Raw genomic sequence first — 11474 nt, 5'->3', positions numbered from 1 at the left:
AGACAATACATTTATTTGTTTACCACAAATGATACCACTAAAGAAAAAACTAAACAAAACAGATGAAAAGCAAAAAAAAAATAAAACATAAATTATTTTTTTATTTATGTGACGGGGCGAACAAGTCGTGGACCGGTGGTAAGCGATACGCCTATTCATAACAGTTGCAGTGTCACTAAGAGCTCTAAGGGTCGTATTCTAGAAGTCTACTCAATGCTCAAGTCAGGACTTGAGTATGATTTATAGCACTAGAAATCATACTCAAGTCCTTCGTATTTCCAGTGCTTGAAATCATACTCAAATCCTGACTTGAGTAGAGTTCTGGAATACGACCCTAAATCACAAAGATCTGACTGGCACTGCCAGTGCGACCGTCACCCTGAGACATAAGTTGACAAGTCCCATGTGCCTGTAATTTCACCAGCACCCTTACCCTTCGAAACCGGAACACAGTATTGCTGACATTACTGCTTGGCGGCAGAAATGGGTAAAGATCTGTTCTGCTACTAAATCTAAATCGAAAGAAAATAAAGTAAGAAAATACATTTATTTGTTTGCCACAAATGATACCACTAAAGAAAAAAAAACTAAACTAATCAGAAGAAAAACAAATCATAAAACATTAAATAAGTAATTATACAAAACCACAAAAAAAAAACAAATTATTCACAAAAATAAGGACCTAAGGTCAGCTTCTTTATTTATTTATTTAAAGAAACATACAGCTTACATATTACATAAATGTTTTGTTTACCTATTAAATATTAAATTTAGCCAAACTTTGTTTCCAATGATAGATAATTCACAAAGTGAAGGCGGAAAGCACTTAATCTACTTACTACATAATGACAAAATTCTGCAAACAATGGCCTAACCAAATGACAAAGCTCTAAACAAGTTTTAAAAAATTGAGACAATTATTGCAGAAAAGAAATAATTACTTAATTTATTAACTAAAATCTACTTTTTTAACATTTCACAAAAACAATTTAGTTTACAGGTAAATATATCGAAGTAGTGGTAACAATCATTATAAGATTTACATGCTCTGATTAGAAACCTATTCCCAGCGTAGTTAGTACTGCAAATAGGCACGAAAAACAATGTTGTGTTGTTAACCCTAGGACATTTGAATGAAATACGACTCATCAAGAAAGGAGAATCAACGATTCTGTAATACTTATTACAAATTAAAAATAAGATCATTTTGCAATTGCCTTATTTTTTATATTTTAATAAAGACATTTAAAATTCAAAAGTTCAATTACACCAACATCACTTTACGGGTATGTAATGTCCAGTAATGCGTGCGGTCACCGAATCTTGTCCCTCATTGCCTGTCACAGACACAGATCGGGTATGCGAACGCGTGCCTGACTCACCCAAACAGCGGATTTCCGATATCGTATTGAATTACTAGATGAAGAAATCACGTTGTTGCACTCACTTAAAGGAATTTAGTAAATATTCAATAGACTATAGATTTCTCTTTCATTTACGAGCTTTCCTCTTATCGGTGTTATATGTCCTCTATATTAATTTAAAGTAAGATAAGATTCCGGAGCATATATTAAGATTATCATTTTCTGTTTCATATCAAACGAACTGTCACAAGTGAGGCAAAAATCAAATTCATGTAGGCTAGTTTTAGTAGTAGGTTAATTTTCGGTTTTAGTAAATATTTATATAAAAATACAAGTTGAAACGCGTTACTTCCTTGTGGAATGTGATGTTAGCATCTCATTTACCGCACATTTCGTCATTTTTAGCTAAAATTCTTGATCTGTTCGCGGTGCAAGTTGACCTTGAGCACTGACAGCCCGCACGCTCGTGTAGGCCCATTGGGAGCGCTTCAATTTGCCTCACTTAGCGTGTGCGGATTAGGTTTCTATGCGTTATTATTCTAAGGTTTAAAACTTACATCAAAAGTGTTTTAATTTCTTTTGACTTTTCAAGTCATATTACAAAATTGAAGACTACGTGTCAGATAAAGATGTATGGAAAGACGATATGAGTCTAAATTCGACACAAATATGATTCCATAGCATTTAAGTTTATTTGAAAAGTGCAATCCCTAGAGTTTCTTGCTCGTTCTTCTCGGGGAGGTCAGCGCAGTAAACGCAGTAGCTTAAAAAATAACGTTTTCAAGCATTGACTTACAAATAAATGGACGACGGGTCTAATACAAAAACCACGAAAAAAATGTCCCAAGTCAACCTATTCGAAATTTAAATTGTTATGTCATCGCAGTATCGCGCTGTCCGTAGAACAAATGAAGACTAAAGCGGAGTGTCACGCTCTGTATACGATTTTAGCGCCTTACAAGCGCGGACACTTTTTAGCGCGGACCCGACGTCCATATAATTGTAAGTCAATGTTTTCAAGTGTAAAAATTTGATCCATGGAATAAATGATTACTTGACTTCGACTAACTTAAAAAGAATATTAGAAATTAATTTCTTTTCGAGTCTTTTTTTATTATATCAAGTGACAGGACGAACAAGTCTAGCGCCTGGTGGTAAGTAACACGTCCATCCATAACTTTTAAACGCAAAAGATCTGTGGGGCACTGCCACTACGCCCGTCACCCTGAGACATAAGTTGACAAGTCCCATGTGCCTGTTATTCACCAGCACCCTTACCCTTCGAAACCGAATCACAGCAATGCTCACATTAAGCAGGCAGAAATAGGCAAGGTGGTTTTACTTCCATGGACGGACTCTCTCACAAGGAGCTCTATATAATATAGCGACATATAAGATCTTTCAGAAGTACTTTTATACTTAAGTAGGTAAGTAAACTACGAAACTTGTATTGGACCGACTTTCAGAGAATCCTATTACCCCAGGTCATGCATTTAGAAACGAAAACTGCACTAAACGCATTCCTGCATATTCATAGCCCTGTTCAAATACCGCCTGCCAGTTTACCCGCAATAAAGCTCGCTCCACAATATTCCGCAGTATTTGAGCGCAAACAGAGGGCTCGCGTTTCGTTATTTAACTTAAGTAAATTTCGATGTTCGCGGAGCAACGCGGCCGCGTCGACTGCGTTTCCCGCCGGACCCAGCTTCCAATTTCAAACAGTGGAACTTTGATTTCTTTTTCATAAGCCTAATGGCGAGTGTTATACGGTGATTCGCTTTTTAACTTAAAATATTGTCTATGGAAAGCTGCTATCTATGTTGCCAGTTACAATTATTTCAATGGTGTGTAAGTTGTATAAAATGTATGACCTGTGAGAAAGTTAGAAATGGAAACTTTTCTTTATTCTATTTATTTGATTAGAAATACTAAATTTTTTTAGATTAAAAGTATTTATGTATTTTACCTACCGATTATCTCACTCTGTTTCTATGGTTTTCGTATTTTCTAATCAATACATGTCAGGGTCAACAACCTTCCAACTTCCGTGAGAACATGAAAAAACTGGAAACACAAAGACAAAAGCGCTTTGTGTGCGGTCTTTTGTCTCTGGTCACGATCTGGCGGGCGGATGCACGCATGCGGGCTACCGCTTGCGCCGAGCTAATGCGACCAATGAGAGCAATGAAATAATGGTTACAGGCGGGCACTTGCCGATATTAAATGTTACATCTATTTACGAGAATGCGTGTTGAACGTTCTTGTATACTTGGGTGCGGTTTGTGCCGACGTTATTTTAATCTATTTAGCTCTGAGATGTAATGGAATACAACGTGAGTAAATCTTCCTTATCCTTGTATACGAACACAAAAAACTTGTGAGTAGGTCCATGAAACAAATCACTGAACACAGATGTCATGTAGTCAGTTTTGAATTCGCTTTGAACTCTCTACACACCACTTTTTTTGTTTGATTCAAATTATTGACTACTGTTTGAAAGTGAGCAACTTGAATAGGATAATTTTCATTCGTCTATCTCCAGTATTATATCGTAATAAAACGATCATAATTACCTAAGCCAACCACCGGCAAAGCCTTTCGGCTCATCACAGCCGCCCCATAATTTCCCAATAATTCCACATCACTTTTTCTAATCCTCTAATCTCCGTGAGATTCAATGCGCTTCCTGCCAAAGACCGCCGAAATGAAATCATCTGCCTTATTTAAAAAAGTAATAATTGTTTATGGTATCATTGTCCTCCTGCCCGCAATTTAAACGCGGTTCTATTCAACGTTGCCAACATGTCAAAACAAATTTCGAAAAAAGAACTTGATTTCATTTCTAGCGTTATTACGCGGAGATATTACGACCGACGCATGTATGGGTTTACAGTTGATTTTGCATTTTTGCATTTTATTTTTGTAATTCGTAGAGATTATATTTTGATGAATGGGGGAGTTTTTGTAGGTTATTGTAGGAGCGGATTAGCGATATCTAAGCATTATGCACCTGATATTTGTGCAGGTACGGAGGCATTATGTCTCGGACATCGGGAGAATTTGTATCGCTAAGTGCATTATGGTTGCGTGTTTGCGTAGGACGGAACGTTTTTTTGCACACGTAATCTTGAGGAAGAAATGTTTAAAAAAATGAAAAAATTGCAATACTTTTGGCAATGTTCATTAAAAATATTACAAATATGAGGTCGTATAATAAATTAACGTACTTACAGTCAAAAAAGCAATTAACCTACGATACCTATATATTTTAATTAGTGATGCAACAGACCTCTGCTTCTGCTTCCGTAATTATGGAAATTCTGCACGGTTTTTCACACCTGTTTCCGTTTCTGTTTCCGCAAATTGAATTCTAAGTTTACAACGTTCGCGACGCATCAAGCGGTAGTGCGGATTACTTGGCGATGGAGCGCATTTCTTTTAATTTTTTTTTGTGTAGTAATTGCACTTAAATTATTAAACCAAAATCAAGTCCTGTTGGGAACTATTTTGTCGAGTTCTTAACGGTATTTACACTTCCACCTCCCCATCCGCTTCCGTTTCTGTTTCCGTCATGACACTACTTTTGAATAACTAATTAAAATACCTTCCTGTAATAAGTCCTGTCAGACCGAATATTTTTTTTTGTGTTCGATTTTTGTTAACTTATCATAATTATTATAACAAAATGTCTAATTCTACAATGTCTAATTACGGAGAGCTGATAAATGTGTCCATATTTTTGTACTACTTAATAATAAGCCGGTATTCAATTCATAGACAATTTTATTCATCTTTACAACCATCCACCACACAACCACCTTTGCAAACATGTTTTGCTGTTGTGTTTAAAACAAATTACATCGTTCGAAAGCCGGTTTTAATCATCGAATATTAAATAAATATTAATTTGGTGGATTGCCTTGCAAACATTTGAGCAGCTTATAACATCACGGTTCGGCTGTAGGGGTCGAAAGGTACTTTCGAGTAATATGTAACTATTTACTTTAATATTTTGTTTATGTTATATAAAGTGTGTTTATTTTATTACATTGAGTTGTACGATATTTATGTATGTAGCTCTTCTAGCAATGTTTAAAGGATTTAGAGGTCACATAATGATGCTGTAAGAAGAGTAAAAAATATTCAATTATTCATTTAATATTCAATCGATCAAATTATCAAAGATGAGTCAGTACTTAGTCTGTGTGAGTTCTTAAGAATTCAATGTTGTCGTATCCACAACTAAAAGGACAGTTGTAAAAACATCAATTTACTTTTGTTACCTAATGTTGGCAACACGGCAACACACTTTTTATTTAGTTTTTATCGCTTGAAGCGAATTCTTTCTTTAAAATTGAACTGTTCGAAATTTTAAAATTCATTTTTAAGTGCAATATGGGAGAGCGTTGCAGTGCGAGTACGTTTTTTTGGCGTGGTCTCGTGATATTTTTATAGTTACTAAATAAATGAAGCGCATTGATCGGCTGTCAGGGAGACGGGCGCGTGTTTGCTCAGCGCGCGAACGATGAATGAACATTTTTCTGTTTAATAATGCGCGACAATCAACCATTGTGTAGTGCGGACAACTGACAAATCAGAGACACGTTAGAATGATGATTTAAATTTGGAACCATTTTAAATCTGTAGACATAATAATTTAAATTTCTTCGTTTATGTAAGTCTGAAAAAGAAATACTAACTCAAAGATAAGGGAATTAAGTAGGCAGCTAGAGTTACGAATAAATTGTACGTTGTTCAGCTTAATTGCAGTTGCAATTGCTATATCCGACCGTTTTGGTGTAGGTATCTTACAATCTAAAACCACCTACTGTGGTTGGTGGCCAGTTATGGCCCGAGTGCTTTATATGGTCTCACAAAATAAATAGACGCTGCCAAGTAACGGTACGAAAATAGTTTATTTGACAATGGTCAAATACGTGCCTATTTTGCTTAACTTTAAAATAAATAATAACCCCGTTTAATACGCAACATATGTTGGTCTGTAAAAAATTCACATGGAATCTGACGAGTACAAAATACCTACATAGAATGAAACATCATCGTCTGTCCCACAAAACGTCCACCAAATGAAGAGCTAAACAAACAAGCAATCGTTACTTATAATGATCGACGATCTGCCAGTCATCGTTCGCAGGAACCGAACACCTACGCGTATCGCACACACATATTTTACCATACAAACTTCTTCTCACTAATACATTCAATTTTGAAACTTAATCTTCCTCGATAAAGTCACAAATCAGAATGTAAAAAGGGATAAAATTGACTTGTATTGTCAAAATGACAACGGGCTGGGTGGCCGCCATCTTAATTTGAAGAAACCATCTTGGATGCGTTCTAAAAAACGTCCTTCGAAACTCGAAAAATGTGTTTTTTATGGAGTGTTGGTACTTGATATAAAAAAAAACGATGGAATCGGATAATTTATTGTTAACAGACGTAAGTACGTGATAAATAGAGGGCATTAGAAACAAGAGCATTCCGGTAGTCAAGAGGAACTTAGACGGACATTAGAACAACATCACGAGGCACGTAAGTGTGTGTAAAGTTCTTAACACGTACTGTCAAAGGCCCTTGGACACACCCGAAATGTGTCACCGTCGCTCGGCAGCCGCAGTAGGTAAAACAAATAAGTGAATAGCTCTCTCTTGCCGAGAGTGCATGCAAGGAAACATCGAGCATTATGCACAAGGAGATTGAAAAGAAAGTGCTCGACACGAGAGCGTCCAAGCCTCGGCGGAGTGCAATAAGCGACGCCCGCCGTCGGGGCTTGTTCATTAACTCTCACCTACTCCATAAATAACGGAGCGTCGCCGAGCGCCCGCCGGACAAAAGCGCCTCGCGCTCACGAGTCTACCCGTATCACACGATGCGACGACGTGTCGTCAGCCTCTGCCAAACACAAAGAAACAAACGGCTCCAATAAGCCCACGGCCAAGTGGCCAAGCCGTAGTAGCTATGTAGCGATTGCATTTTGTTTACTTAACGGCTCTCACATTTATATCATGACGACAAAATGGCGGGTATTTACGCGCGTTTTCATAACGGAACGAGAAGCGCGAGAAACTCGGCCCGGCGAGGGGCACACATCCATTTCAAAGAATAAACACGGAGGAAGCTCTCGATGTATAAATAATAAATAAAGAATATATTTTGCTGCGTCGCCGTCGTCGGGAGCGTGCGTAGACAAAGGCCGGGGAGCGGGTAAACATCGCTCGTGTTTATTCTTCCGTCATTAAGGTGGAGTGCGGGCCTGCACTTGCGCGGCGCTAATTCCACCCAGGTCACAGCTCACAACAGAACACGGTGCGATAGAGTTAACTTAGACACAGCCACCTTTAAAAAACCTCACTCGGTTCACAATTCATCGCCTAGATTCACTTTACGTATCAAAAACATAAACTTCTCATTTGTTTCAGGTTAAAATATGGTTTCAAAATCACCGTTATAAATGTAAGAGACAAGCGAAGGAAAAAGCAATGGCTGAACAAAATCAACACAATCAGGTAAGGCCACTGAATATGGGCTTATTTTTTTCGGATCTAAAACGGAACATTAAAAAATATGCGATTTGGATACGAAAAATAAGCTCCATATCCATGACATATGTAACGTATATTTCAGCCAATCGGATTGTAAGCGCAATAATTGATCTTAAGTGCTATTAAAAAGCGGAATTAAGTCTTTTGCGACCAAATTAAGCGTACCTCAACAGTTTCGCAGTATCCTAAAACCATTTTCGTCCCAGATTGAGTGCCATCGCGATTAAAACGTCATTATTTCCTACAAGAGCGCCAAACGATGAATATTTAAAAGCTAAGCGATAAAATCGCCGACGTGGCCCCTCCGAAGATCGCGTCCAGAGATCGGTATCGACCGCCGCGTCGGCCTGCGGGGCCCGGACCCCCCGACAATTAGAATTATATTTCGCGTATTGTATGGGTTGAGGTAGCGTTAAAAGGGGGTGAAAGGCCAAATATTAATGTTTGGCTTGTTTTATAACGTGGAAACGGGTATTTATAGTGAGGAGTCTGATTTTATTATTTAGAGAAGAGTTACTTAGAACTCGTACTTTTAAATCATAAGTAAGTATATACACGAAACGAACAGGCATGGTACTCCGTTATTTTTTATTAAGTATTTAAATGATTGTTTCTTTCAAATGACGAAATAAATATTCTATACATTTTACCATCGAGTATATAACCAGATGCACTTGACACAATAATCAATGATTTTTTTTATAATTTTTTTTTTATGACTGGATTCATTTCTTTTAGTCGAACTATTATAGAAATAACATAGATAATTAAATATTTATTAATGTGGTGATGGCAGTGAACCGAAAATTACTTGTAATGTCAATCATGAATTGTTATTATAAATTTTTGGGGAATACTACACGGAGAGATTTGCGACGTGGGTGTTGCCAACTCAATTGGCTACATTTGAACACGGCGCGCGACTTGCCGGCGAGGGCGTGCACGGGCGGGTTTAAATCTAATGACGCTGTTTGTTGTCAAGAAATAATGTCATTTCGACGCGTGCTTGTGAATAAGAGGGCGAATAATTATTAAAAGGTTGATGTCTTTACGTCGTTGTTTAAAAGATAGTGGTTCTTTTTGTTAAATACTCTAATGAAAAGTGAGGAACAGATTTCTCACAGATGGCGCTACGGTAAAAAGTCCTTAAAAACCAAAAAGAAAGTAGAAATTTGTAAGGTCTGTTAGTTCGTTCTGTGACGAACTTGTGGAGTAATTTCGCAAATTATTGAAAATCATGGTGATCAAACATTGTGACATTCAATAACCTTAAAAATTGCAAATGGATTTATTATTTTATTGATATAAAAATCCTACAATACAAAGAAAAATTGTTTCTATTTTACTGGACTCGAACTAACATCTGCTGCCACACCGAGGCCACGTTCTTACCTACTACCATTAAAGAAATCCGTTTAAACCTAACACAAAGGTCCGCAACAAGCACAGAAAAATCTGTAAGATCTGCTGACTCGGTAAGTGATAAGAGCGGTGGCCCCGGCATGGCAACAGTCGCTGGTTCGCACCAGTTCGTACCAGCAGTAATACCATTATTTAGAGATAGGGATCTCGGCGTGCATTTTGATTCCCACTTGCTCTTCGATAAACATATTGGCATAGCGTCAGCCACGGTTAGCTAGAAGACGTTGGTATGAATCCAGCTGGATCGAAGGAAAAAAAATCTTTGTGTTCGTTGTTGTATATAAATAAAAGTGAAGTAATAAATCTTTCCCCCAACAGTCGTCATCATCACCTCGAAGAGTGGCAGTACCAGTGCTAGTCAAGGACGGCAAGCCGTGCGGCTCGGGAGAGTCGTCATCGCCAGCGCACAGTCATTGCGCGACACCCACCTCAGCGTACTCCGCGCCGCAGCCCGCACAAGCCGCTTGCAGCAACCCGCTCGTCTCCTCCTACCGCCAGCCCGCGTATCAGCAGCAGTGCTCAGGGTACTTACCACTGCAGGGCCGCGCCTGGTAGAAATTCCCACAGCTTTACCACGAGACAATGTTCAAGGAGGAGATGTATTTTGACTAATTCATTTGAAGGACGTTAACACCCGTTTGATAGATGCGTTTCGTTATTGAATGGTCACTTCGTTATGATTTGCCGAGATATTTTAAAGTTGACTTCAAAAAACAATGTTGCCACATTGATAATTTTATCCACTTTTTGAGGGAGCATACTTGTGTAATTCTTAAAAGTAAACTTAAGATTTAATTAAAATTTAAATTAAGTACAGTCCAACTTGTGTTGTGTGCAATAATTTAGGGACATTGTTAAATATAAAGTTTGCTAATTTGCTTAGATTACATTTGAACCAGTCAATTAAGCAGTTTTTATTAATTGGCTCCTTCAAGAACATTGTTTCTGGTAGGGCTGGGCCATCAGAGACATAGTGACATTGGAAAAGTGGGCTATGAGATGGTGTGATGCAGTGAAAGTGGACTAAAAAAGTGAATATTGTAGTTTTATGATGAGGGTAACGTGTAAATAGGTATTATTGGTTAAGCACAATTAAGGATTTGATCTTAATTTCTCGTAATTTCCTTTCTCTATATATGTTTTTTTAGAAAAATGTTGTGATATGTACCTTATTATTTGAACCGGAAATAGGATTAGTAGTTAATTTGTTACTATTAATTCGTGAGTGCCAAATATTTGCGAGTTACGGCTCTTAGAAAATAAAAAAACTTACGCAATTGTATCACACGCAAGAGGATGTGTATGCGAAAGAATCTTGCAATATTTTTTTCTGGTTAGTTCATCGAAAACCATGTACTTGTTTATACTTGTCTAATTGTGTTGTAGCTGTCATTAATCGACTCGACTGTTTCTTTGTACTGATTTCTAAACAGAATTGAATGTAAATACTGCCGCGTAGCTAAAGTAACTGTTGTGTGCATAGTATTACTATGGTAAATCGGTGTTTGTGTGTGTAGATAGCTACTGTACATAAGAATTTAGATAAGTATACCTCGTTTTTATTTCTATTTACAAAATCCATACTGTTTTTGATCTTATTACCTATCCATTTTTTGGGACAAGAAATATGGACACGCTAACGCAACTATGTTAGGTAATTGTAAACAATTTTAGAGGAAGTTCTGGAATGTAAACTATATTATTTTGGTCGTCTTAAGACATTTTTCTTGGTAACTTCAAAGACTGTATAAAATCAGTGTAATAGAAAATAAAACTATTTTTATCCGAATCTAAATCACGTGTATTTGTGTTTTAACCGACTTCAAAAAAGAGGAACTTCTCAATTCTACTGCATTTTTTTGTGTGTTTGTTAAGCGATTACGATTATTTGTGAACCGATTTTGGGGATTCTTTTTTTGTTGGAAAGAGGGTAACTCAGTATTCGATCCATTTACATTTGAGGCGGCAAGCTAGAGGATGAATCCGGTTTCTCGCACTTTCCGGTAACCGATTTCAATAAAACTTGCCAAATAGACGTAATTTCACAAACTTTTGACGTCGGTTTTTTTTTTATGACAAAGTTATCTAACAACCAAGGTACCTTCACTTGTGTCACTGGACACAT

The 11474-nt window shown here is 37.3% G+C and overlaps 1 protein-coding gene across 1 annotated transcript in view; it reads left to right on the top strand.

Annotated features, from left to right (window-relative positions):
* The window catches only part of LOC113239905 (homeobox protein Nkx-2.1-like), a 53953-nt gene extending 43441 nt beyond the window's left edge, over positions 1-10512 (top strand). Inside the window, exons 4-5 of the mRNA XM_026477067.1 lie at positions 7805-7891; positions 9668-10512. Coding sequence (XP_026332852.1) covers positions 7805-7891; positions 9668-9904 — 324 coding nt within the window. The 3' untranslated portion in view covers positions 9905-10512. The remainder of the gene's footprint in view (positions 1-7804; positions 7892-9667) is intronic.
* Positions 10513-11474: the final 962 nt, after the last annotated feature.

Source organism: Hyposmocoma kahamanoa, unplaced genomic scaffold (genome assembly GCF_003589595.1).
Source record: "Hyposmocoma kahamanoa isolate Upper Pololo Valley unplaced genomic scaffold, ASM358959v1 117, whole genome shotgun sequence".
In the NCBI taxonomy this organism is placed as follows: Eukaryota; Metazoa; Arthropoda; class Insecta; order Lepidoptera; family Cosmopterigidae; genus Hyposmocoma; species Hyposmocoma kahamanoa.
This window is presented reverse-complemented; position numbering and strand designations above follow the sequence as displayed.